This window comes from Lactuca sativa, chromosome 9 (genome assembly GCF_002870075.4).
Source record: "Lactuca sativa cultivar Salinas chromosome 9, Lsat_Salinas_v11, whole genome shotgun sequence".
In the NCBI taxonomy this organism is placed as follows: Eukaryota; Viridiplantae; Streptophyta; class Magnoliopsida; order Asterales; family Asteraceae; genus Lactuca; species Lactuca sativa.
In genome coordinates, this window is record NC_056631.2 from 177,522,718 (window position 1) to 177,548,965 (window position 26,248).

The 26,248-nt window shown below is 39.8% G+C and overlaps 1 protein-coding gene across 1 annotated transcript; it reads left to right on the plus strand.

Annotated features, from left to right (window-relative positions):
* Positions 1–24,503: 24,503 nt before the first annotated feature.
* LOC111916902 (uncharacterized) lies at positions 24,504–25,416 on the plus strand. The gene is made up of 2 exons (XM_023912555.2): positions 24,504–24,799; positions 24,924–25,416. Exons 1-2 carry the CDS (start codon positions 24,659–24,661, stop codon positions 25,128–25,130), a joined length of 348 nt encoding a protein of 115 aa, XP_023768323.1. The 5' UTR covers positions 24,504–24,658; the 3' UTR covers positions 25,131–25,416.
* The last annotated feature ends 832 nt before the right edge of the window (positions 25,417–26,248 follow it).

The following is a 26,248-nucleotide window of genomic DNA, read 5'->3' on the forward strand; positions in this document are numbered from 1 at the left end:
CTTGCAAGTCTATGGGTGCCACATGTCATTTCTTCTGACGTCTTTCATCGTCGTGTTATTAGTCGATAGTATGGTGCAACCATTTAACATTATACCTTAAATAACAATTGGTTTAAGGTAGTTAGTACATCAGTAGTTACTATAATACAACACTACAGCACTATTATTATTTCCCCATTGCATTCATATTGTGATCTTCTCACATGAATCGGTAATGTAAAAACTATATTTTTGGTTAATGATAGTCTCAATTGGGAAAATACACACTCATATAAGAAACAAACATACATAATGTAACGCCCCATCTCTGGTATGTTGTTCCTGTGGTATTTATTTAAAAGTGTTATTGAGGGACTCGGCAAGTCTATGGCCTGACTCGTCGTGTAGGGTCGAGTTTTCGTGCACGTGTTAGTCGGCGACTCGGCGAGTCCATATTCGGGACTCGACGAGTCTGCCTGCCTGGAAGAAATCCTAAATCCCCGGGTTGCTCACTATTTAAGCAATGCTATGTCCCCCAAACTCGCCTCCTTCACCCTCAGAGAGCTGTGAGAAAACCCTAATCCATCCCTTATTGTTTTAAGTGCTTTTGTGTGTGGATTTTGAAGGCTTGAAGAAGAAGAAGAAGAAGAAAGGAGCAAAGAGAAGAGGTGTAGAGCAAAGATCCAAGGGCAAAATCAGAGTTCATTGAGGTATTTCTCGGATTCCTTCTGTTTTATGCTTTAGACCTCCATTAGAACTCTTCTAGGGCTAGTTTGATGCATTTTCCAAGCCTTATAGTTGTATGGATGCCTTAATAGGTCGAGATATCCCTAGATCTGTTCATTTAGGAGTTGTAGAGCCTGGATCTATTGCCTTTTTGATGATTCTTTGCATAAGAACCCTAGATCTAGCCTTTATTATGCTTTTTGAGCCTTATTACCTTCTTGGCCGCTTATGGGCACGTAAAGATAGAATCTTTACGTGCTAATCGAGTTAAGGAAGTCCAGATCTATAAGTTTCAGACGCTGGATTGAAGCAGAATCGAGTTTAGACTAACTGCATGGATGTGACTCGGCGCATCGGAAGAATGACTCGACGAGTCAAGTCGCGAGTCCCGTTTTCCCCTTTTCAGTGATGTCGAGTGGAAGCCTGTGAGTAGTAGAGTGGACTCAGTGAGTTGGAGGGCAGACTCAGTAATGGTGGGACTCGACGAGTTGTTCATACAACTCGGCGAGTCCAAGGCAATCTTCTTAGATCGAAGAACAACTCGTCGAGTTGTTCATATGACCCGGCGAGTCGGATGAAGATTGTCTGACTTCTTGGATCGAGAGGGTACTCGTCGAGTCGATGCTATACTCGACGAGTAGCCACAAGTAGGGTTGAGAAGTGAGACTAGAGACTCGGCGACTTGGCGGCCCAACTCGGCGAGTCAGGTCAACTGTGGGTTGACTTTAACCGAGAGAGTTGACTTTGACCAAGGGTAAAAGAGTCATTTTACCCCAGTGCAGTGTTTTGCATTTGATTGAGTGTGTTTATGGACTTGTAGCCGGGGAGATACCGGAGCAGCCGCAGTTAGCTTCCAGAGCCATTCACACAGCAGCCAGATCACGAGGTGAGTTTCCCTTCAGTAGGAACGGGTCTAAGGCCACAATGCCGGCCCGTTCAGTTAACCGTAGTTTCTGGACTTCGGTCCAATGCAGTAGCTAGTATGTTTGACGCCTCCGTGGCTCAGACAGGATTTTATGTGTTTATGCTAGTTGATATGTTTATGCTATGTTCAGTCAGCTTCGGACTTCGGTACGATGTAGGGGGCAGAGGTCCCAGTCAGCTTCGGACTACGGTCCGATGTAGGGGACGAAGGTCCCAGTCAGCTTCGGACTTCGGTCCGATGTAGGGGACAGAGGTCCCAGTCAGCTTCGGACTTCGGTCCGATGTAGGGGACGAAGGTCCCAGTCAGCTTCGGACTTTGGTCCGATGTAGGGGACAGAGGTCCCAGTCAGCTTCGGACTTCGATCCGATCTAGGGGGCAAGGCCCCAGTTAGCCCGGACTTCGGTCCGATGTAGTGGGCAAGGCCCAGTATGTGCTTATATGTTATTATGTGGTATGTGGTAGTTTGGGGGACCTCACTAAGCTTTGTGCTTACAGTTTCAGTTTTGGTTTCAGGTACTTCCGCAGGTAAAGGGAAGAGCTCGGGATGATGGCATCGCACACACCACAGATTCAGTTTTTGTCCTGGGAGTTGATTTAGTTTTCTTGATATGTTTGGATACAGTTGTGATACAGTTTTTCTCACAGTATTTTATTATGGTTTTTGAAACACGCAGCATATGGTTTTATTATGTGATACTTAGTCTCGTGGTTTTGTTATAATAAAACTCAAAATTTTTGGGTGGTATTTTTGGGTTGTTTCAAGTTGGTATCAGAGCCTTGGTTTTAGGGATTCGGATAGACCTCCGGGTGCATTTGAACTCAAACTAAGGGAAAGATAAAAAGATTTTCAAAAAGAAAAATGTTTTCGAATGAAATTTTGAAAAGCACTTAGAAAGAAAAGAATTTTCAAACAAGATAAGGGTGTGGTGCATGCGATCAGCCGAGCTCAAGTAAGTACCCCCAAATTACCAATACAAGTTTTATTATTATGATTAATTGTTCCAGTTTCAGTAGAACAGCATGCTAGCATAGGACTAAGGATCTAGAAGGATGCCTTATGTGCCTGCTATATGTGTTACAGCTTTATGAGAATTGCATGCTAGTATTGTGTAGACAGCAGTAGGATAGCCTGTATAGGTTATGCCTGGTAGCGCAAGCTTAGCATTGTATGCTAGAGTAGCTTCTCGTTATGAGAATAGTTTTGCCTGAGTATGTTTCCTTTACCCGAATGCTGCTTGCTTTGTGCTTTGTGGGACTCTGAGTGGTGGGAGTTAGCCATTAGGTGAATACGTCACATCACATGTGACCAGGGTTGAATAATCTCAGAGTGCTGGATTTGGCCTATTGCGCAGCTCTTGTCTGAGTCCAACCGTTGTAGGGACGAGTCTTTTACTCGAAGGATTATCCGAGCCTCATTGCATGTGATGGTATTCAGGTGGTGGCTAATTAGCATTACAAGGAGGCCTTCAACAGCTGAGGACTGGTTTGAGTGGAGTCAGAGATTTCCCTAGGGCAAGCCTAGGATGAGAGTAGCAGAGATCAGTAGTAGTAGAAGTGACTTGGTGGAGTCAAGGCAGTTCTTGAGGAAAGTACGGATAGATGTGGAAGGTAGTATGGGCCCGTACTACTGAAAGCAGAGGATCCGTACTCGAATCAAGGAAGGCCGAGACAAGACCAGGAAGCTAGTAGTAGTATCAATGATCCCTTGAGATATTTCAGTTTTCTGATATTGCTATGATGTGTTTCAGAATGGTGGTTTTGCGTCCGAGGACAGCAGCCGGCAGTGGAGGTGTCGGGGAGGGATCAGGATCAGGCTCGGGGGACGAGCGCATGGATGAGCAGACCAGAGAGTTTCTTTCTTCAGAGATTACTCGTATCATTTTGGAGTAGACTCCTGTGATCTTCGGTTCGATCAAGGAAGGTATCCTAGAGCTGATGGATGAGAGATTGGGCACCTTCCGTGCCGAGATGGCGGCCATGATGGGGTCGCGTACACTTACATTCAGGGAGTTCAGGGCATGTGGAGCTCCAGACTATCACGGGGCGCAGGACCCCATAGCGAGTACTAGATGGTTGGCGGATGTGGCCAACGCGTTCCGCACTAGCAGGTGTCCCGAGGGGGACAAGGTCAGGTTGGCGTCCTGTCTTCTGAAGGACAGGGCACGGGATTGGTGGGAGGAGGTCGGACATACCATTGGAGATGATGCAGCGTTGGATGCCATGACTTGGGCTGATTTCTCTACCAGGTTCAGGGCGGAGTTTGCACCAGTCATTGAGGTGCAGCAGTTAGCCAGAGAGTTTCAGGACCTCACCTAGACTACAGAGACCGTGGCGGAGATCACCGCCAAGTTCAGGGAGAGGGCTCTTCTTGTTCCTCAGTATGCAGCCGATGAGGAGATGAAGAAGGCCCACTATCATGAAATGTTGCGGAGCGATATTCACCAGTTTGTCAGCCGGTCCAGCTGTAAAACGTTGGACGACATGATTGCTAGGTCTCGAGAGAGGGAGATTGATCTTGAGATGGAGAAGAAGAGGAAACCGGAGACGGTTTCGGGTTCAGGAGGTTCAGGCAAAAAGCCCAAGGTTTCAGATCACAGATCCAGGTTTCAGCCGAGCCACAGCCGATGTGGCAGGTGTGGGAAGATGCACGATGGGGTGTGCAAGGCAGGGAGTTCCGGCTGCTTCAAGTCCGGTCGGACTGGGCATTTGAGCAGGGATTGTACGGCCCCTGCTACTGCCGTTGCAACATCAGATCTGATTTGCTTTCAGTGCAATCAGAGGGGACATAAAAAGTCCCAGTGTCTGAGTTTAGCTGCAGTAGGGAAGGTGGCTGCACCTGCCCCTACTACTTTGAGGATTACAGATGGCCGGCAGGGCCGAGCCGAGGCGCCAATGGCGAAGAGTAGGGCGTTTCAGATGACAACAGAGGAGGCACGAGCGACTCCTGATGTGGTGACGGGGTCGTTCTCTGTGAACGGCATTTCTGCAATGGTATTATTCGATTCAGGGGCTACCCGATCATTTGTATCGCTTGCACTTAGCAAGAGATTTAGCAGAGCTGCAGGGGAGCTGGATTGTCCACTAGAGGTTGAGATAGCAGATGACAGGACCGTGAGGGTTGCCAGAGTGCATAAAGGGTGTTCTCTTCAGTTGTTTGACGAGCAGTTTTCGGTGGACCTGGTTCCTATTCCCCTACGAGGGAATAAGGTTATTGTAGGCATGGATTGGCTAATCCCCAATGGGGCGGTGATTGATTGTGAGCTTCAGCTAGTGAGGGTTCGTACTCCCAGTGGGGGAGAGTTAGTGATTCAGGGCGAGAGGCCACAGCGCGGACCGACCTTTTGTTCCGCCGTAAGGGCGAGGCGCTATTTTCAATAGGGTTGCGCTGGTTATGTAGCTTATGTCTTGGATGCCCGGGAGAAAGGCAAGACGACAGTTGATGATGTTCCGATAGTGCGAGACTTCCCGGATGTATTTCACGAGGATTTACCAGGAATACCTCCTGAGAGGCTGGTTGAGTTTGGGATCGATCTGATTCCTGGTGCGGCTCCGATAGCCAAGGCACCGTATCGCCTAGCTCCCCCTGAGATGCAGGTGTTGTCTACGCAGCTGCAGGAGCTGCTAGACAAGGGTTTCATTCAACCGAGCAGTTCGCCTTGGGGAGCGCCGATCCTGTTTGTGAGGAAGAAGGATGGGTCGCATCGTATGTGTATAAACTACCGGGAGTTGAATAAGGTAACGGTGAAGAACCGTTACCCACTTCCGAGGATAAATGATTTGTTTGACCAGCTTCAGGGAGCGTCTTGGTTCTCCAAGATCGATCTACGCTCCGGGTATCATTAGATGCGGGTTAGGGATGAGGATGTGCAGAAGACTGCTTTCAGGACCAGGTATGGTCATTATGAGTTTGTGGTGATGCCATTTGGGCTCACCAATGCCCCAGCCGCGTTCATGGATCTCATGAATCGCGTGTGTAGGCCGATGCTGGATCGGTTAGTGATAGTATTCATAGATGATATCTTGGTATATTCCAAGACGCAGGAGCAGCACGAGGAGCACCTGAGGGAGGTGCTGGAAGTTTTGAGGAGGGAGAGACTTTTCGCAAAGTTCTCCAAGTGTGAGTTCTGGTTGCGCGAGGTGCAGTTCCTTGGTCACCTCGTCAACCAGAAGGGTATTTTGGTAGATCCGGCCAAGATAGAGGCCGTGATGCAGTGGGAGGTCCCGAAGTCTCCATCTGAGATTCGGAGCTTCCTAGGGCTGGCAGGGTATTACCGGAGGTTCATTCAGGATTTCTCCAAGATAGCAGTGCCGCTCACCCGATTGACCAAGAAGTCGATGGTATTTCGTTGGGGGCCTGAGTAGCAGGCGGCGTTCGAGACCCTCAGGCAGAGATTGTGCGAGGCTCCGATCCTTACTTTGCCAGAGGGAGTAGAGGACTTCGTAGTCTACTGTGATGCCTCAATCACAGGTATGGGAGCAGTGTTGATGCAACGAGGCCATGTGATAGCTTACGCCTCGAGACAGTTGAAGCCTCATGAGGCTAACTATCCTACCCATGATTTAGAGCTGGGGGCGGTTGTGTTTGCCCTCAAGATTTGGAGGCATTATCTTTATGGGGTCCGTTGTACTATCTACACGGATCACAAGAGTTTGAGGTACCTTATGGATTAGCCGAGTCTGAACATGAGGCAGAGGAGGTGGTTGGATGTGCTGAAGGATTATGATTGTGAGATCCTTTACCATCCAGGGAAGGCCAACGTGGTGGTCGACGCCCTAAGCCGCAAAGTGTCGGCAACCCCTATCAGAGATTTGTGTTTGAGGATGACAGTGATTACTCCGTTGTTGGAACGGATCAGGGAGGCTTAGGTTGAGGGCCTCAAGGAGGAGAGGCAAAAGTGTGAGAGGATAGTGGGCTGAGTATCTCCGTTTGATTATGACAGTCGGGGATTGCTGACACTTCATGGGAGAGTGTGGGTACCGTACTGGGGAGGAGTATGGCAAGTGTTGATGGACGAGGCTCATAAGTCTCGATTTTCTATCCATCCAGGGGCGACGAAGATGTATAGAGATCTTCGACCCGATTATTGGTGGCCCTGCATGAAGCGGGATGTCGCTTGGTATGTTGAGAGGTGCCTGACCTGCAGGAAGGTCAAGGCGGAGCACCAGAGGCCTCACGACAAGATGCAGCCGTTAGACATTCCCGTGTGGAAATGGGAGGACATCACCATGGATTTTGTCACCAAGCTTCCTAGGACCGCACGAGGAGTAGATTCGATATGGGTAGTAGTGGATCGGTTGACGAAGAGTGCTCATTTTATCCCGATCCAGGAGAGTATATCAGCAGAAAAGTTAGCCGATATCTATGTGCGTGAGATCGTGGCACGTCATGGAGTGCCGGTATCGGTAGTGTCTGACCGAGATGTTCGTTTTACATCCAAATTCTAGAAGCGGTTTCACGATGAGATGGGTACTCGTCTTCATTTCAGCACCGCTTTCCACCCTCAGACGGACGGGTAGAGCAAGAGGACGATTCAGACTCTCGAGGACATGCTCAGGGCATGTGTTCTAGACTTCGGTGGCAGTTGGGATACGTATCTTCCGTTAGCGGAATTTTCGTATAACAATAGTTATCATGCGAGCATTGATCGACCTCCCTTTGAGATGCTTTATGGGAGGAAGTGTAGGACCCCGATTTGTTGGGGCGAGGTTGGGCAGCGAGTCGTTGGGAGCACAGAGGTGGTGCTCAAGGCGACCGAGTTGATTCAGCAGGTCCGTAGTAGACTGCAGACTGCGCAGAGTCGGCAGAAGAGCTACGCTGACAGGAGGCGTTCAGACTTGGAGTTCCGGGTGGGCGATATGGTCCTCCTGAAGGTCTCACCCTGGAAGGGTGTCATCAGGTTTCGGAAGAGGGGCAAGCTGGGCCCCAGGTTCATTGGTCCTTTCAGGGTTTTGGCCCGAGTGGGTTGGGTTGCTTATCGGTTGGATCTTCCTGTAGAGCTTAGCCAGATCTATAACACTTTCTATGTGTCTCAGTTGAGGAAGTTTTTGGTGGATGAGTCAGCAGTTGTTCCCCTAGAGGATATCCAGGTTGATAGCAGCCTGAATTATATTGAGAGGCCGGTCGCGATTCTGGACCAGAAGACAAAGACCTTGAGGAACAAGGCAATTCAGTTAGTGAAGGTGCAGTGGCAACACCGGAAGGGGTCTGAGTGGACGTGGGAGGCTGAGGAAGAAATGAGAGAGCACTACCCGGAGTTATTTGCAGATTCAGCCGTAGCAGACTTCGAGGACGAAGTCTGACACAAATGGGGGAGAATTGTAACGCCCCATCTCTCGTATGTTGTTCCTGTGGTATTTATTTAAAAGTGTTATTGAGGGACTCGGCGAGTCTATGGCCTGACTCGTCGAGTAGGGTCGAGTTTTCGTGCACGTGTTAGTCGGCGACTCTGGCGATTCCATATTCGGGACTCGACGAGTCTGCCTGCCTGGAAGAAATCCTAAATCCCCGGGTTGCTCACTATTTAAGCAATGCTATGTCCCCCAAACTCGCCTCCTTCACCCTCAGAGAGCTGTGAGAAAAACCTAATCCATCCCTTATTGTTTTAAGTGCTTTTATGTGTGGATTTTGAAGGCTTGAAGAAGAAGAAGAAGAAAGGAGCAAAGAGAAGAGGTGTAGAGCAAAGATCCAAGGGCAAAATCAGAGTTCATTGAGGTATTTCTCGGATTCCTTCTGTTTTATGCTTTAGACCTCCATTAGAACTCTTCTAGGGCTAGTTTGATGCATTTTCCAAGCCTTATAGTTGAATGGATGCCTTAATAGGTCGAGATATCCCTAGATCTGTTCATTTAGGAGTTGTAGAGCCCGGATCTATTGCCTTTTTGATGATGCTTTGCATAAGAACCCTAGATCTAGCCTTTATTATGCTTTTTGAGCCTTATTACCTTCGTGGTCGCTTATGGGCACGTAAAGATAGAATCTTTACGTGCTAATCGAGTTAAGGAAGTCCAGATCTATAAGTTTCAGACGCTGGATTCAAGCAGAATCGAGTTTAGAGTAACTGCGTGGATGTGACTCGGCGCGTCGGAAGAACGACTCGGTGAGTCAAGTCGCGAGTCCCGTTTTCCCCTTTTGAGTGATGTCGAGTGGAAGCCTGTGAGTAGTATAGTGGACTCAGTGAGTTGGAGGGCAGACTCAGTAATGGTGGGACTCGACGAGTTGTTCATACAACTCGGCGAGTCCAAGGCAATCTTCTTAGATCGAAGAACAACTCGTCGAGTTATTCATATGACCCAACGAGTCGGATGAAGATTGTCTGAGTTCTTGGATCGAGAGGGTACTCGTCGAGTCTATGCCATACTCGACGAGTAGCCACGAGTAGGGTTGAGAAGTGAGACTAGAGACTCGGCGAGTTGGCGGCCCAACTCGACGAGTCAGGTCAACTGTGGGTTGACTTTGACCGAGAGAGTTGACTTTGACCAAGGGTAAAAGAGTCATTTTACCCCAGTGTAGTGTTTAGCATTTGATTGAGTGTGTTTATGGAGTTGTAGCCGGGGAGATACCGGAGCAGCCGCAGTTAGCTTCCAGAGCCATTCACACAGCAGCCAGATCACGAGGTGAGTTTCCCTTCAGTAGGAACGGGTCTAAGGCCACAATGCCGGCCCGTTCAGTTAACCGTAGTTTCTGGACTTCGGTCCAATGCAGTAGCTAGTATGTTTGACGCCTCCGTGGCTCAGACAAGATTTTATGTGTTTATGCTAGTTGATATGTTTATGCTAAGTTCAGTCAGCTTCGGACTTCGGTACGATGTAGGGGACAGAGGTCCCAGTCAGCTTCGGACTACGGTCCGATGTAGGGGACGAAGGTCCCAGTCAGCTTCGGACTTCGGTCCGATGTAGGGGACAGAGGTCCCAGTCAGCTTCGGACTTCGGTCCGATGTAGGGGACAAAGGTCCTAGTCAGCTTTGGACTTCGGTCCGATGTAGGGGGCAAGACCCCAGTTAGCCCGGACTTCGGTCCGATGTAATGGGCAAGGCCCAGTATGTGCTTATATGTTATTATGTGGTATGTGGTAGTTTGGGGGACCTCACTAGGCCTCGTGCTTACAGGTTCAGTTTTGGTTTCAGGTACTTCCGCAGGTAAAGGGAAGAGCTCGGGATGATGGCATTGCACACACCACAGCTTCAGTTTTTGTCCTGGGAGTTGATTTAGTTTTCTTGATATGTTTGGATACAGTTGTGATACAATTTTCTCACAGTATTTTATTATGGTTTTTTAAACACACAGCATATGGTTTTATCATGTGATACTCAGTCTCGTGGTTTTGTTATAATAAAAATCGAAATTTTTGGGTGGTATTTTTGGGTTGTTTCACATAAGAGTTGATGCCTTGGTAGAAGGCTATGTTTAGTAGAAAATATAGGATTTTCTAGGAAATACAAACATTTACAAACTTACATCAAATACTCAAAAACATTTTCATACAAACAATGACACTAAGATGCTTATGAACTCACCAGCTTTAAAGCTGATAAACTCTTTCAAAATAACTTGTATTCTCAGGTCACCGTAGACAGGTACCGATGCCAGGTTTTGAGAAGATTGAGCTCGTTCAAGACTCATCTCTTATTTTGATTTAAATTTTTGGTCTCTTATAGACTTCACATAATACACTTGTATTAAATTATATTATTAATGCAATGGATGATGTTGTTGCCTACTATGCTATGTTGTGATACTGTACATGACGTCCTCCACCCCCGAACGTTTCCGCCGTTCCGGTTTTGGGGTGTGACATTTAGGAACATCTGGATCAACCTCTGGAGTAGAAGAACAAGCAACAAGGCTGAAAAACAATGAGAAACGTTGTACGAGAGAGCTGAGAGGTGCTTTGCTACCTGTTATTTACAACTACATCTGTGGTTGTAAAACTACAAAAGAGATCTGGAATACTCTCAAAGAGAAATATCAGGGGAGTGAGAAAAGAAGATCAATTCTTTTAAATAATGGTTGGTTGAGCTGAAGGAATTAGGATAGAAAGAGAATGAAACAATTGAAGTTTATTATGATCGTCTGAATGAGTTGATTTACAGGTGTAATCGCTATGGGATTACATGGTCTTCCATGGAGTTCAATCTTACATTTGTGATGGGTCTTTGTAAGGAGTGGAGAAGTGTAAGCATGATGGTGAAGAATCAACAAAGCTTCGATACTTCGTCGTTGAATGATTTGTATAATCAGCTGAAAACTCACGAAAGTGAAGTTAATGAAATGGTGGAAGAGTCGAAACAAAGCTTGGGAGGTCCATTGGCTCTTGTTTCGAAAATATCTGAGGTTGAGACTGTTGAGAAAAAGGATTCGGATGAAGAAGGTTTTATCATGAATTCTGATGATGAGGCAGTTGTGTTTTACTCAAATCATCGGGTGAAAAAGTTTTTCAAGAAACCGTTTAATTCGAAGGCGAAGTAGAGTGAAGTTAAGGGAAACTATGTGAGTAAGTATAGATCTGAGGAAAAGAAAAAATTTGAGAAATATGATGAGAAGGCAAAAGAGTCGAATCTTGAAAAGAAACTTAAGGGAAATTCAGGTGTTGATTGTCATTATTGCAATGGAGCCAATCATTTAGCTAATGATTGTATGCTTCATAAGAAAGAGGAGAAAAAGAATAGAATCAAGGACGAAGCCTATTATGTTGAATGATTGGAAGAAGTTCGTGCGAAGCAGAAGGGGTTATCTTTGGTTGCTCAAGGCGTAGGTGAGGATGATGGAGGTTATCAGATCTGGTCTTCAGGATTTGATGATGAAGAAATGCGAAATCCAACTCATGGAGCTATGTTCGCACAACTTGAGGAAGACGAGAATGAAAAGGTGACTGGTCATTGTTCCATGACTAAATATGGAGACAAATCACCAATGACCACAAAGGTACGTTCTATTCTTCAATCTTTTAATATTCCTTTACAAGCTTATGATTCTGAGATAGTTGCATTTCATGACACTGTTGCTTATTTTGATACTATTATTGCATCAGCTAGTAACGAAGCCAAGAAATTAAATACTTAACTGCTAGAGACTCAAAAACTTCTAGATTCAAAAAGTAGCAGGGTAGAGTATTTAGAATTACAAATAAAAAATGTCAACAATGATAGAGAAAATTTGGATAGAGATGTAAGGATGTTGCTTGCACAAAGCAACATATATTGTAATTCAGCTAAACGTCTCTATGCTAAATTGACTACTTTGCATCATTCGGGTGATATTAGTAAATAACAACATAGGAAATTATTACCTTTTCTTACTTTTGAGAGAGAGAAGGTTGACATTTTGTCCTATGATTGTGAACAAACCAAAGCAGACTTTAACAAAGTGCCTGATGATAGATTTGCTTATGGTATTGTTAAAATAGATAAATTTTTGAATGCTGATGAACTTGTTGAGATTGTGAATGAAAGTTTGACAAAAAGTGAACAATTTAAAATTTTGAAAAGAACTGAGAATTCGAAACTTGACTCTCAATCTAATTTTGCTAATATCAAAGACAATTCTGATTGTTTTAGCGAAATCAGTAAAATTGAAGAGGAGAAAAGTGTCGATTATTCTCCGTTATCAATCATTAATGTCACATCTAAGTCAAATGGTAAGAAATTTATAATGATTCGATGGTTGAGGATGACACTGATAGACCTTGTACTTCAAAAGTTTTTGATTTTGGTTATGTGGAGATGCGAAACAGTTGAACTGATGATAGTGAAGATGAGAATGAAAATGATGTGTCGAACAATTTTGAAAAAGAAAAGAATGTTTCTAACGAAACAAAAATTCCACGAATTGTTGTGGATCCAGTGTTTGGAGACACTGAAAATTTTGACAAAGTGTTGTCTGACAAAGGTGCTCACTATTTGGAAAACAACACAGTGGTATATCCGAATTTCAAGTGCACAAATGATGTTGTATTTCCGAATCAAGTGTTTGTCACTACTGGGAATGTTGAAAACATAAATCCAGAGTTCAACAAAATGGTTGAAGAAGATAACAAGAACACATCAGACGAAGGATTCTTTTCAAATCAAAGCACTATCGAAAATAATCTAACAAAGAATTCGTATCTTTTTCAAAGAAATTTTGAAACAAGAATCAAGTAAACCAAATGAGAATGTGAAACTTAATTCACACGAATTTAAAGATCTTGTTGAAAAATTTTCAAAAGAAAAAGGAATTTCAAAAAGACAAGCAAGAAAAAGAATGTTTTAGCATGTTGTGACAAATGAAAAGCAATCAAATGAAGCAACAAAGAAAACTCCCGCTCTATCAATTTCGTATGAATATCCAAAATCAAATTCAAAGGATTTTCCAAGGAAGTTTTCAAAATTTTCAAAATCAACATCACAAAAGACTTTTCAAACAAATATTTCTCAAAAGCAATTTTCTTCAAAGAGTCATCAAAATTTTTCAAATTCACATTCATCTTTCACAAAATTAACAAATGTGAAGAACAAATTTTCTTCAAAAAGAACAAATCAAAAAGTTTGAGAATATTTGTTAAAGGAATTTCCAAAACAACTTCAAAGTTCATTCCACAAAAACCAAATTTTCCAAATCCATCTGCACAAAAAGAGACCAAAGTTTCGTACATGAAAGGTACATCTGAAGTGGAAACCATGAATCATTGGCTTGAAAACAATGGGAAAAAGTATCAATCTGGAAAGTTTTCGCGACAACAAATCAAAAAGGCTTATGAACAGTATTTGAATGATCCTTCAGTTGGAAGTTCATCTTCTAAAGAATCAAATAGTTTAGTTTAAGGATGGCAACCAGTCTAAAAAGAAAGACAATCCAGGAAACATGAGAAGGAAGTTAGTGAAAGTCCAAAACTATCGAAAAAATATATTTCGATATCTTTAATTGATGATGTTGACATAATTGACTCTTTCAAAACTAAAGTTCAAAACTGGTCTTTACATTTTAAATTTCATTCTCTCTTTCAAGCTAATAACCAAGGACCCAAATAGCCTGAGGTAACTAAATTCTTTCAATAATTGCAGGTGCTATGTGACGGGCAATATGATGAGAAATGGTAGATTGATAGTGGTTCCTCACATCAGATGACTGGAAGGAAGGAGAATTTGCATGATTGTCGAAGTTTAGAAAATTTTGATGTAGTGAAGTTTGGAAATAATCATAAATGTAAAGTTAAGGGTTATGACAAAGTGACGAATGGTCAATTTACAGTAAATCGTGTTGCTTATGTGGAAGGTCTTCAACATAATTTGGTAAGTGTTTCACAACTTGTTGTGGGCACTGGCAATCAAGTTGTGTTTAACGAAGAAGGAAGCATAATTTCAATAGTTGAGACGAACGAAGTATTGTTGAAATCAAAAAGATATGGAGATATGTTTACCCTCGATATCAAACTCATAGTTGGCAAACCCTCTGTTTGTCTACTTTCGAAAACTCCCACATATGTTAGTTGGTTATGGCATCGACGTTTATCTCATTTAAACTTTCGAAATTTTAATAAATTGATTATAGAAGATCTTGTTCGAGGTTTACCTGTGCTAAAGTTTAATAATGATACTTTATGTGCAACATGCAAACAAGGAAAACAACATCGAAAATGGCATCCAATTATCATTGATTAAATAATTGTTGAACCGTTGGAACTTCTTCATATTGATCTTTGTGGACCATGAATTGTTGAAACTATCAAAAAGAAACGTTACATTTTGGTTATTGTTGATGATTTTTCACGATTTACGTGGGTGTATTTTCTGAGGTTAAAATCTAAAGTCGCTCAAACAATGATTGAATTTATAGAGAAGATTGAGATAAGTCTGAAAAAGAAAGTTTGAAAAATCAAAAGTGATAATGGGTCTGAGTTTAAGAACAAAGTGTTGGATTCGAACTTAACGGAAAAAGGAATTTCGCATAACTTTTCTTCTCCCTATACTCCTCAACAAAATGGAGTGGTCGAAAGGAGAAATAGGTCTCTGTGCGAAGCGGCGAGGATAATGTTGACATATGCGAATCTTCCACAATACTTATGGGTAGAAGCAATTTCGACAACATGTTTTACTCAAAATAGATCTTTCATTCATAGACGTTTCAATATAACATCGTATGAAATAATCAATAACCGAAAACCTAATGTAAAATTCTTTCAGGTTTTTGGTTGCAGCTGTTTTATAATGAATCTCAAAGATAGTCTCTCGAAATTTCAAGATAAGGCTGATGAAGGCATCTTTTTGGGATATTTGAACAATTCGGTTTCATACAGGGTGTTAAACAAACGAACTCGTAAAATTGAAGAAACGTTTAATCTCACTTTTGATGATTACTTCGTGAAACAAGTTCAAAAAACAATTTGAACACAAACCAATTCTTAATGAATCAACTAATGAAACAGAAGAAGCTAATTCATCAGACTTTGATTATGATTTAATTTTTGGTGTTCCAGATAGGGTTGTTGATGCTTAAGTTCATGCTGCTGATAATCAAATTCTTGAATCTTTGAAACATTCTGATGATTCGACTATCACATCAGAGACATCTGTTAATGGCGAAAGTATGCAAGATACACATGTGGAGGGGGAGTCTTTACATAATCCTTCGCATGTTGAGGGGGTGCATCCTTTCAAGGGGGAGAATAGAAGGGTAAATGAAAGTTTCGAGGGGGAACATCAGCATGATAATCTTGCCGAGGGGGAGCATGATGAAAATGAAGCCATAAATCTTCATCATAATGATGAATTTCATGATCTAAATGATAATTTTTCTATTGCAGGATCCGAAAATGAAGATATGTACGAAGATGCACCTTTGGACTTTGATCCAGCATATCCACCTTTGGAAAAGTGGACAAGGAATCATCCGAAGGAACAAGTCATTGGGAATCCATAAGATGGAGTTTTTACAAGAGCTCAAATTTGCGCAAAGAGTGAGGTACTGAATACTCATCAAGAATTTTGCATGTTTAATGTTTTCATCTCCAAAATAGAACCAAAAACAGTTAAGGTTGCAATGGAACACTCTGATTGGGTTGTTGCAATGCAATCTGAATTGGCTGAATTTGAATGAAACATGGTTTGGAGATTAATTCCTAAACCTGATGATGTTTCTATTGTCGGATAAAAATGGATTTTTAAAAACAAAACTGAAAAAGATGGGAATATTGTTCAAAAAAAAGGACGATTAGTTGTTAAAGGTTATTCGCAACAAGAATGTATCGATTATGAAGATACATTTGCCCATGTCGCAAGACTCGAGGCTGTTCGAATATTTTTGGCCTATGCAGCTCATAAAGATTTTGATGTTTATCAAATGGATATAAAGTGTGCATTTTTTAATGGTGAACTCGAAGAAACAGTGTATGTAGAACAACCTCCAGGTTTTGTTAACGAAAAACATCCTAATCATGTTTATATTTTAGATAAAGCTATATATGGGTTAAAACAAGCACCAAGAGCATGGTATACAACTCTTACAAGTTTCTTAAAATAGTCGAAATTTAAACAAGGATCAATTGACCCCACATTATTTTGAAAGAATGTTGGGAATCATCTAATGCTTGTTCAAATTTATGTCGATGATATTATTTTTGGCTCTACTGATCCTGTTTTGTCTAGTGAATTCGAAAGCCTGATGAAAAAGTAAATTCGAAATGAGCATGATGGGTAAAATCAATAATTTTCTTGGTTTTAACATTCATCAAAGCATAGAAGGAATTTTCAACAATCAAGAAAAATATACAAGGAATTTTCTCGAAATATTTGGAATGACAAATAGCACGAAATTAAGAGTACCAATGGCGGTTGGAACAAGGCTAACACTGTCGTTAGAAACACCAGTTGTTGATCTTACTTTATATAGGAGCATGATAGGTTCATTACTTTATCTTACAACAAGTAGACCTGATATCATATTTTCTGTATGTAATTGTGCTAGGTATCAAGAAAATCCAAGAGAACCACACTTGACTGCAGTGAAAAATATTTTTCGTTATCTCAAGGGCACAATTTGGTTAGGATTATGGTATCCTTCGAACTCAAGATTTTTCATTCAAGCTTTTTTGGATTTGGATATTGGAGGATGTACTCTTGATAGGAAGAGTACAACTGGAGGATGTCAATTGTTGGATGGGAAGCTTGTAAGTTGGCAATCGAAAAAGGAAACATGTGTTGCAATTTCCACTGTTGAAGCTGAGTATGTTGCAGCTGCTGCTTGCACTTCACAAATCATATGGATTCAGAGCCAATTGTATGATTTTGCAATTAACATGAAGAAGATTCCATTGTATCGTGATTCACAAAGTGCAATACACATTTGTCATAATCCAGTAGAACATTCGAAAAGTAAACACATTGCACTTCGTTATCATTTTATTAAGGATCATGTGGAAGATGGAAATATTAAAATTCATTTTGTAAAAACAACTGATTAGCTTGCTGATATTTTTACGAAACCATTGGATGAAAAATCATTTGCTCGAATTCTAACAGGTTTGAGCATGATTGAATCAACTTCAGTTCCTGGCCTACTTTCGAAAGAGTGATAAAGAAGGAAGTTGAAAATATGTCGATTCAAAGGCGGTATAGGATGATTCAGAGCCTTACAATATTAATCGTTCAGAAGTTACTGTTCACATTAAGCGCTTCGACACGCTTCATTTTCGTAAATAGGAGGTGAAAATTTCATGTGATTGGTACATTCTCAATATTTTTGTTAGTTTGTCTTTATTTTCGAAAAATTTATATATATATATATATATATATATATATACACACACACACACACACAAAAACATTTTCGTTTGTATGAATTTCTATTCGAAAAATCTAAAATATCAAAAAGATTTTCTTTTGTTATTTGTCTTAATTTTTGAAAAACATAAAATCCCAAAAATATTTTTCTTATTTTGTACTTTGTTCTTTCTTTATTAGTATAGATTTCACGAAGGTTTTACAAGGGTCATGCTTTTGCTTTAAGGGAAAAGTAAAATTTTGACAACTTTGGGCTAGTTCGTATGTCCCTAGAAGCATGTTGCTACATGTCGACCCAAGCCTCAATTGACTGAATGTGTGTTTTCGAAAACCTTAATGAAATATTTCATTCACGAAAATTTCTTCCCAATCAGGCTTGCATTCACATTAGTCTCCTGAGCTACCTAACTCTTCTCAAATGAGTTAAGAGTTTTCTGTTTGGTCCAAAATAACAGAGGTACAATTGTCTTCGTGAAACAATCTTTTTCATCATAAACTTCTACCACATTTCACACAAAATGACATATGTCCAAGAGGTCATTGATCAAACCAATCATGACTTAGACATATCAAACTTCTGTGTTTATATTCTAACATCATGAGGACGCGATGAAAGTGAAAACCATTTTTCTAACCATTTAAGGAATTGACGGGGAACTATGTTCCAGATTTTCACGAAACATTTCTTTTAGTACCAAAAATTTCGATAGTCCAAATCATGTTCTTTCGTTCTAAGTGGTCTTGATCGAATGTTCGAAGCCTATGACATTTGTTTCCCAATCGGATCCAGTTACAAACTTTATTTTCTGAATATGATTTTCGTGTGAGTATCAATTCTTATCCTTTGTTAGTTTCAAATAATTTTCAAAGCATACTTGTCACTGACTACACTGGTCAAACAAGTGATTACTGTTGCAATTACTCACCTTATGTTAAGGATGATATGTAACGAAATTTTTGAGCCACCCACGAAGCCTTGGAAAAGAAGCCCTTCAAAAGTCTCTATAAGTTTTCGACTGTAATTCACAGGACACTACAGAAGCAGTTGATTATCTCTCTTGATAATTAACGAAGTAACCTTTGCCTGGGGTTTAACTGCTTTCGTGTCAAAATTTTATTTTTGACATCACAAATCCAAATTTTTTTAAAAAATTGATTCTTATCTTTTTTTTCATTGGCACACAACACTCAAGAAATCCTGGAGGTTCTGAGTAATACCAACTCAGGCTGAAGATTTCTCAAGTCTAGAAAATGACTTCACAACCCATAATGAAGATTCAAAGTACTAACTACTAGGTTGAGGGTAATGTTTCTTTATATCCTGAGGAATTAAAGATACTGATCGTTGCTCTTCAAAATTCTGGTCTTGCAACTGTGATGTTCAACTCCTTCGTTGTTCCGCTAACATAGTTAACCATGGCTGCTTCCACTGCTTCTTACAGCAAGGCTAGTGATGTGATTACCTTCAATCTTATGAATGAGAAACTGATTCGTCTGACAAAGAAGATGTTCACTCAATTCTTGAATATCCCCAATTCTCCACCATTTTTCAAACCCAACAATGATCAAATCATGTTTATGTTCAATGAGATCGGACATCAGCCTTTCCTCACAAAAATCAGTGATTTCAAGAAGTCAGGATTACCCTGTATGTGGACTTTATTCTTTGGCATCTATCTTAGGTGTTTAACTGGAAGGAGTGTTGGTCTCGACAAAGGTAGACTTAAAGTTTATGCTATGGTAATGGGATTATACTATGATCTCAATGTCGATTATGCGACTCAACTGTGGAAGGAATTTGTGAAAAGTTAGGAGAATATGAATGTGGTGAAGGGTATCTCGTGTGCAAGATATTGGAGTCTCATTCTTGAGAAGATTTACGAAAAAGAGGGAATTCAAGTTCCTGATAATGAATAAACAATAGAATTTACAAAATATCAATTTTCGAAGTCAGTTGAGGATAATTCGGAAGTTTTCCCAACAATTGCCAGAATTCCAGATGGCATGTTAAAGAAGGTTGATCCCATAAATCCCGTGTTGGTAAACTAGTTGAATACCATCAATCTTGATGTCGAAACTAGAGTGTTGCTTGCAGTTGATACTAAGACTTCCAAACAGTCAAAGAAATTGAAGAATGATGATGTTGTTCTTGTTTCTGAAAGTCCTAATAAGCCTAATATTCCAATGAAAGTTGCTTCTGATAAAGTAAAGGGTTCGAAGAAAGATGGAAGTAAAAAGGAGTTGATTATTTTTGATTCATCGAAGGAATTGGTACCTTCAAAATCTGGTGTTTTGAAAAGATTGAGGAAGTCAGCTGATGATTCTTATTCATTCGTACGAAAGGCTCGGTTAAATCGTAATGGGTTAAAGATTCGTGAAATACAAGCTCCTGTTTCTCCAGAGTCGAAAAAGAGAAGAGCTGAGGATGTTGTCAAACACATTTCCAAGAAAAGCAAGAAACAAAAATGGGTGGTTCGTGACGAGTCGTTAAATAGTGAAGTAGTACCTGATACTACTTTGAGATCATCTTATCCAAAGGTATCTACTCCAATCATTTCTTCCTTATCTTTACCCATCACCACCTACTGTTTCAACTCCACTCGAAATTGGTGTTACCCAGTCAGTTTCTGAGGCGGTACCCATTTCCGATTTTCGTACAAACATATCTGATACGGGTGTCGAAGTCATTATGAGTGTCGACAATGAGAATCTTGTTTCTCAAGCTCTTCCTCTTATCACTTCATCTATAGTTTCTTCGACTATAGATACTTCCTTACCCCCCTTTCTTCACTCAAACTCAAACTACCACCACATCACCCACATTTGATAACATTCTTAACCAACCTATCAAAAACCTTTTCCAATCATAATCTACTGATCCACCAAAGCCAAATTCAGATGATGAAACAGACGGAGGAGGTTTCGGAGGAACATTTGACGATCTTCATTTTGATTATGAAGAAGAAGATGTTCCTGATCACATGCTGATGTCAGGAAAACAATTCAAGATCTTAAATCAAAAGCTTAATTTAATTTTGCAATCACAAGCTGATTCAGGAGCCAAAAAGTCGGTTTCTGGGATTGAGGTTGATGTTATAATAAAAGCTGCTAAGCTTCGATTGCATACGAAGATAGATACAAATGATGAGAACAATGTGAAACGGATGAAAGCTCAAGGAGATTTGATTGATTCTGAAATCAAAGAACTTCGCAACGTTGCAAAAGAACGACATGTGATGTTCGTACAAGATGTTAAAAAGGTTCGTGAAGATGTCAATCTCAAGTTGGAAGAACTGAAGAAAGAAGTTTCTCAGGAAATTTTTGAAGTTAATGATCATTATAATTCCATTCAAGAGAAGATGGATATTATTACTGGGGCATTGATGAATTTCATTCAAACTTTTCAAGCCACAGTTCCAACAGTCGCAGCCAAGGCCTCAAAAGATAAAGAACAATTTGCTATGCTACAAAAGTTGCTTGGTGAACTCAAGAGCATAGTTTCAAAGCCAGCTCCACAATCTTTTTTAACTCCCGAGTTTTTTACTCAGAAATAGAATGTTCTTGATCAAGTCATTCAGAGGTTTGTTGCTCCTATAACGAAATTTGCTCAAATGTTGCCTTCAAATGCCCCACCTGCTGTCACAGGGGTGCAAGAGGGAGAAAAGAAGGTCAATGAAGGCAAAAGCAAATATTCGGTTTCGAATGTGAATGTCACAAAGGCTGCTGATAAAGTGAAAGCTGTATTTTCGGGAATTCCATCCAAAATTGTTTCTACTCAAATCTCAACTCCGATTGCTACGAAGGTTGTAACAGAAGCAATTAAAACAACAACAAAACCTAATAAGGGACTTGTTATTGCGTCTTCTACAGAAGGAGGGAGTTCAAGCTCAGCTAAGCCAAAGCCTTCAGATGGTGATAAAGGTAATGGTGTTGCATATGAAAAGACCAAGGAAGAAAAGAAGGCAGAAGTGGAAGCAGAAACAGAGAAGCAAAGACAAATACAAAACATTATGAGGCTAAGAGCAAGTGATCCTCCTGTATGGATAAGGGAGATCCAAAAAAAGCTCTACAACTATGAGAGCATTGATTCCATGGTAGCGTTCAATCGAATGTATGCCATTGAGAAGAAGCCAAAGAAAAGCTACTCTATTACAAACACTGATATGAGTCAACTGGATTTTCCTGTGAATGAGATGATGTTTATCATGGCTCAATACAAGATTGTTGAAAAGTTTGATAACGAAGATGACTTCATTTACTTGAAGATCAGATTTCACGCAGTTCTTGGGAAGGAGCCAGATGAGGTTTGGTCATTGATTAAGATCAAGAAAGTGGTGAGCATAACGAAGGATGTTTTGTTCGAAGGCATGCTTCAAAACTTCAGATATCATGTTATTCGTGCAAATAATCAAAGATGTGATTTTTCCATTGCTGATTTTCCTTTGGTGAACCTAAACGATTTGATCAAGGTTGCTTTGATCCTCAAAGATATGGAAGCTTCTCAACTCAAAGGAACTGATAAAGATGTGTTTAAACTTGGTCTAGCACACATCAAGATTTTCATAGACAATTATTATGATTGTCTAGCGTTAACTGATGAAGAGTTAGCTTCTGGAATGGGAAGAGAAGTGAAGGTTGGAATGGAGTTGTCGAAAACTCAAGATGAGTTAAAGAAATATGCTGATGGAGAAATCTTCTTAAAACCTTTTGGATTAGTCTTTGCAGGAAAAGATAAAAATGGCAAAGCTAAAAGGTTCTTGTTTCAAGTGAGCGAAGTGGAAAGGTATGCAACAGCTCAGTATACAAACTTTATTGTTCGTATGAACAATTATACGAAGAATGATGAAGGAGACAAGAATGAGTTAAAGAAGGTGTTAACTTGGTACTCAGAGATTCGTAGAATGATGCACTTCGCTGCCTAGATTCTCACGAATTGAGTAGTTCGACTCGTTTACAAAGGGTGAGATTGTTAGGGTTGAAATGTTGTAAAGAGTCGAAGTGTATGTATTGTAATTTCGTATGTATTTACTAAGGCATATGTTCAGTCGATACTTAATGTTGAGTCCTTAGTATTTTTTGTACTTTCAGTATCCTATAAATAGGGTCTGAACTTGAGTGTAGGTAAGAGAGTTTTTCACAACTTGTATTATCTGTTTTTGTACTCAAGTTTCTGAAAGTAATTGAAGCTGAAAACCAGATCATATTTACATCGTGTGTTCATTCTAAATCATTACTTAAATTACTCTGATTTACTTTCGATTACTCATTACAATTCTTCTTCAAAGTCGGAGTTTTCTTCAGGAGACCCATGGAGGAGTAGCATATTCTTTGCTTCCAAAAAAGATGGGAACGATTTTGTGTTGCTAATCACGTCGACAATGTTATGATAAGATGGTGGCAATTGTCATAAGATTTGCATGACGAGTTCAATTTCATTAATATTGGAGTCAACATCCGCAAAATAATATACAATGGTTTTAGGGCATGACAAAATTCCATAATAAGGGAAGCGCCTATTTTGGTGTTGCGGAATTGATCTTGGGGTTGAAACTTTCTTGACATCTTCTTGTATAAGAAAATTTTGTCTAGCTTGTTCCATAAATCTTTTGTGGTGCAATTATCAGTAGAAACCATTGCAAAAAATTTAGGTCAACGGTGAATAAAACTACGATTAAACATGCGAGTATATAGACTCCCAGTCTTCATCTTCATCACTGATGGTTTGGACTTTCCACTGATGTGTCCCATAACCTTTGCACCCTTATAAATGTCAAGAAATATACGATGTTATAACTTATATTCGGAGCAATCCACTGTAAGTTTAAAACTAAAATGTTGGTATCTATTTGTAATAACAAAGATAAATTGATGAGATTCTGGAAAAGTGGTTGATGACTGAGTTGGTGTAGACATTAACCCGGAAAAAATAGAAAAACTCTCAAAATAAAGGTCAAAACAAATATCGAGAAACTTACCATAGGTAGAAGCACTGTAGCCTCGGTAATAGACTAATCTAATGAAAACCGAATGGGTAGCGAAACATAGAGATCGAGAGAGAATGCATGTGAGCTTAAGAAAACTGTTAGTGGATACTTATTATTTGTTATACTTAGCTGTATTATTGTCCATTATTTAGCCCATAGTATTTTGTTTTTGGCCCATAAGGGCTTGTATTGTATTTATACACTCATTCAATAATATGTGCGTTATGGGAAAATAACCATTCATGCTACCCTAAACCCTAACAGTCAACCGTGCAAAAATAGTCGACGAGTGAAGGCTGTGGAAGACAAGGACAATAATACAACTAACGCGCGCGCAGGGGGGGGGGGGGGGATGGGGATGTTAGCGGATGCTTATTGTGTGTTATACTTAGCTGTATTGTTAGCAAATATTTATTGTGTGTTACAGTTAGTTGTATTATTGTCCATTACTTAACTTATTGTATTTTGTATTTGGCACATAATGGCTTGTAATGTATTTATACGCTCATTCAATAATATGTACATTATGAGAAAATAACCTTTAGCAAAAACAGTCGACGAGTGAAAGGCTGTGGAAGAAAAGGACAACACCAGCGGCATCATGAAGGCAACGAGCGATGTGTCGGTCAAAAGTGTTGGCCGTTGGAAACTCGATAGCGACGGCAATAGAGGGTGGCCGACAACATGTGGGCCGATCATTGAGATGGTCGACGGTAGGTTAGGGCTCCCGAAAGAAAAAACTTTGTTTGATACAATGTTAACTATGTGAAAATACCCGTTAGGATTTATCGTTACAATATATATATATGTTATTCCATTGCAATATATAAATATAATATTTACAGACTATATTAAAATTTAAAATACATCTAATATTATTTAACACACTTATATAAAAGTAAAGATACAATTTCAGGTTTTCGCTATAAACTACCATGTTCTAGCTATAATAGGGAAGATGATGTGTGCAAGGTATTAATATTTGATTTACGAACGTATTTTTTGGATTTTTAAATTCTAATTTCTTTTCTAAAATTGATAAATAGATAAATAAATAAATAAATAAATAAATAAAAAGGAATGGATGACGATGAGTTCTTACACAAACTGACCGATAAATTTGGACCAACCTCCAAACACTACGTGAGGTCGTTCGACAAACATGCATCTATCCATTTCCTCTCCCTCCTATAAAACAATATATCCTCCTTCATTTCACTCTACGCTCATCAAATCATTGAAATAGACAAGGAAAGTAAGATAGCATATCTCATAGCAACGTATTCAACGAAATGTCTTCAACAAAAGTAACAGGAATAGGAATGATGATTCGCAGGCATAATCTCCTTTACGCCTCCAGACCTGCTCTCTTCGCCAACGGCCAGTTAGGCGGCGGTTTCGCCTCCTTCTCCGACTCTGATTCTCGCCCTGAGGTACCCACACAATTGCAATTCATCATTTTTTTCTTTTATATAAAAAGATCTGAACTTTGTTCATGCACATACGTGAAATTTAGATTTTGATAATTATACAAGAACTGGAAATGATCTTTTACAGGGTGAAGGTAATGCACTAGCAGATAGGGCAAAGCAAACAATGGGGAAGATGATGGGTGCAGCTAAAGACACCAGTGAGAACGTTAAAGATCGAGTCACCGGAGCTAACACCAGCCACCCAAGTAAGGACCCAGAGCTTAATCATGGCGTTGAGAAGACCGATAGTAGCTGTGAAGACGTGAGGGATCGACCCGGTGGATACAGCTGAACCATCGGAATCAATGGAGTTGGCTCGAATTTCGTTTCATCAAAAGGATTGATCGGAATCAATGGAGTTTGCTCACTTATCCTTGAATAAAATAGCCTTTTATGTGTTATTTTTGTCTTCTATATATAGTTTGTAAATAAAATGAAATGTGGTTGCTGTTATTATTATATGCTTTTCTTCCGTTGTATATTTTAGGTCATATGCTTGAAAACATAATTAATGTCAATAATTGTAAAAATCCTTATATATCTGAAAATTTTGTGCTTATAAAGTTTACTATTAAACATTTACTATGTTTTTTCTTTATGAATGTATACGATATGTTGCATTTTAAATAAGGGTTTTAATGATATATTGCGTTTTTTAGGTTAAAATAATTTATACCAGTGTTTTTCCTATTAATTTAAATAATAGAAAGATTTAAATAGTTACAAATTTAATATAGGTTTTGTTTCAACAAATTATATGAAGTTCTTAGTCATGTTTTCGGTAGCTTCGATATAAACGTCTTGAAATTAAAAAGAGCAAATAACTAAATTCATCAAACAGGATTTAGTTATTTACTATAAGTTTTCTTTTTCCTTCAAATTAAAAAATAGAGTTAAATCATAAATCTACACGTATTTATCGGAAATATTCTAATTTTTAAAGGAACAGTCGATAGTAAATCTTTATTTATTTTCTAACTTTTTAGTTGGGGAATCTTATAAAGGCTTTTAGGTATAAAAAATCATTGCTTAAATCTTTACTTTTTAACTGGGCAAATGTTAAAATGATTTATAGGTTGAATTTTATTTTTTAAAATGTAACTGCATTCCTATAAAATACAAAAAGTTTATTATTTAAGTCAAACAAGTTAAAACTTTCAGGTTTGCAGGTACTTATCTTTTTGAGTTCTGGTTGACAATATCCACATGTATTTAGTTTTTATCCACGTGGCTTTCATAGATAAGGATAATATTATATTTATTAATAATGAATGTCCGTTTTGAATAGGTTTGCTTATCCTTATACTGAGAAATCCTAGGTCTTCGTGCTGGAAGTTATAACATAGTTGATATTTATTTTAATTTCAATTTTAACTAGGATTTTAACCGTTAGAAGCGATAGTAATTTAT

What these genes read in the sequence shown, in the direction of transcription:
- LOC111916902 (XM_023912555.2), top strand. Translation starts at nt 24,659, where the DNA reads ATGTCTTCAACAAAAGTAACAGGAATAGGAATGATGATTCGCAGGCAT. An exon ending in ACTCTGATTCTCGCCCTGAG is followed by an intron (nt 24,800 to 24,923) that starts GTACCCACACAA and finishes GATCTTTTACAG; the next exon opens with GGTGAAGGTAATGCACTAGC.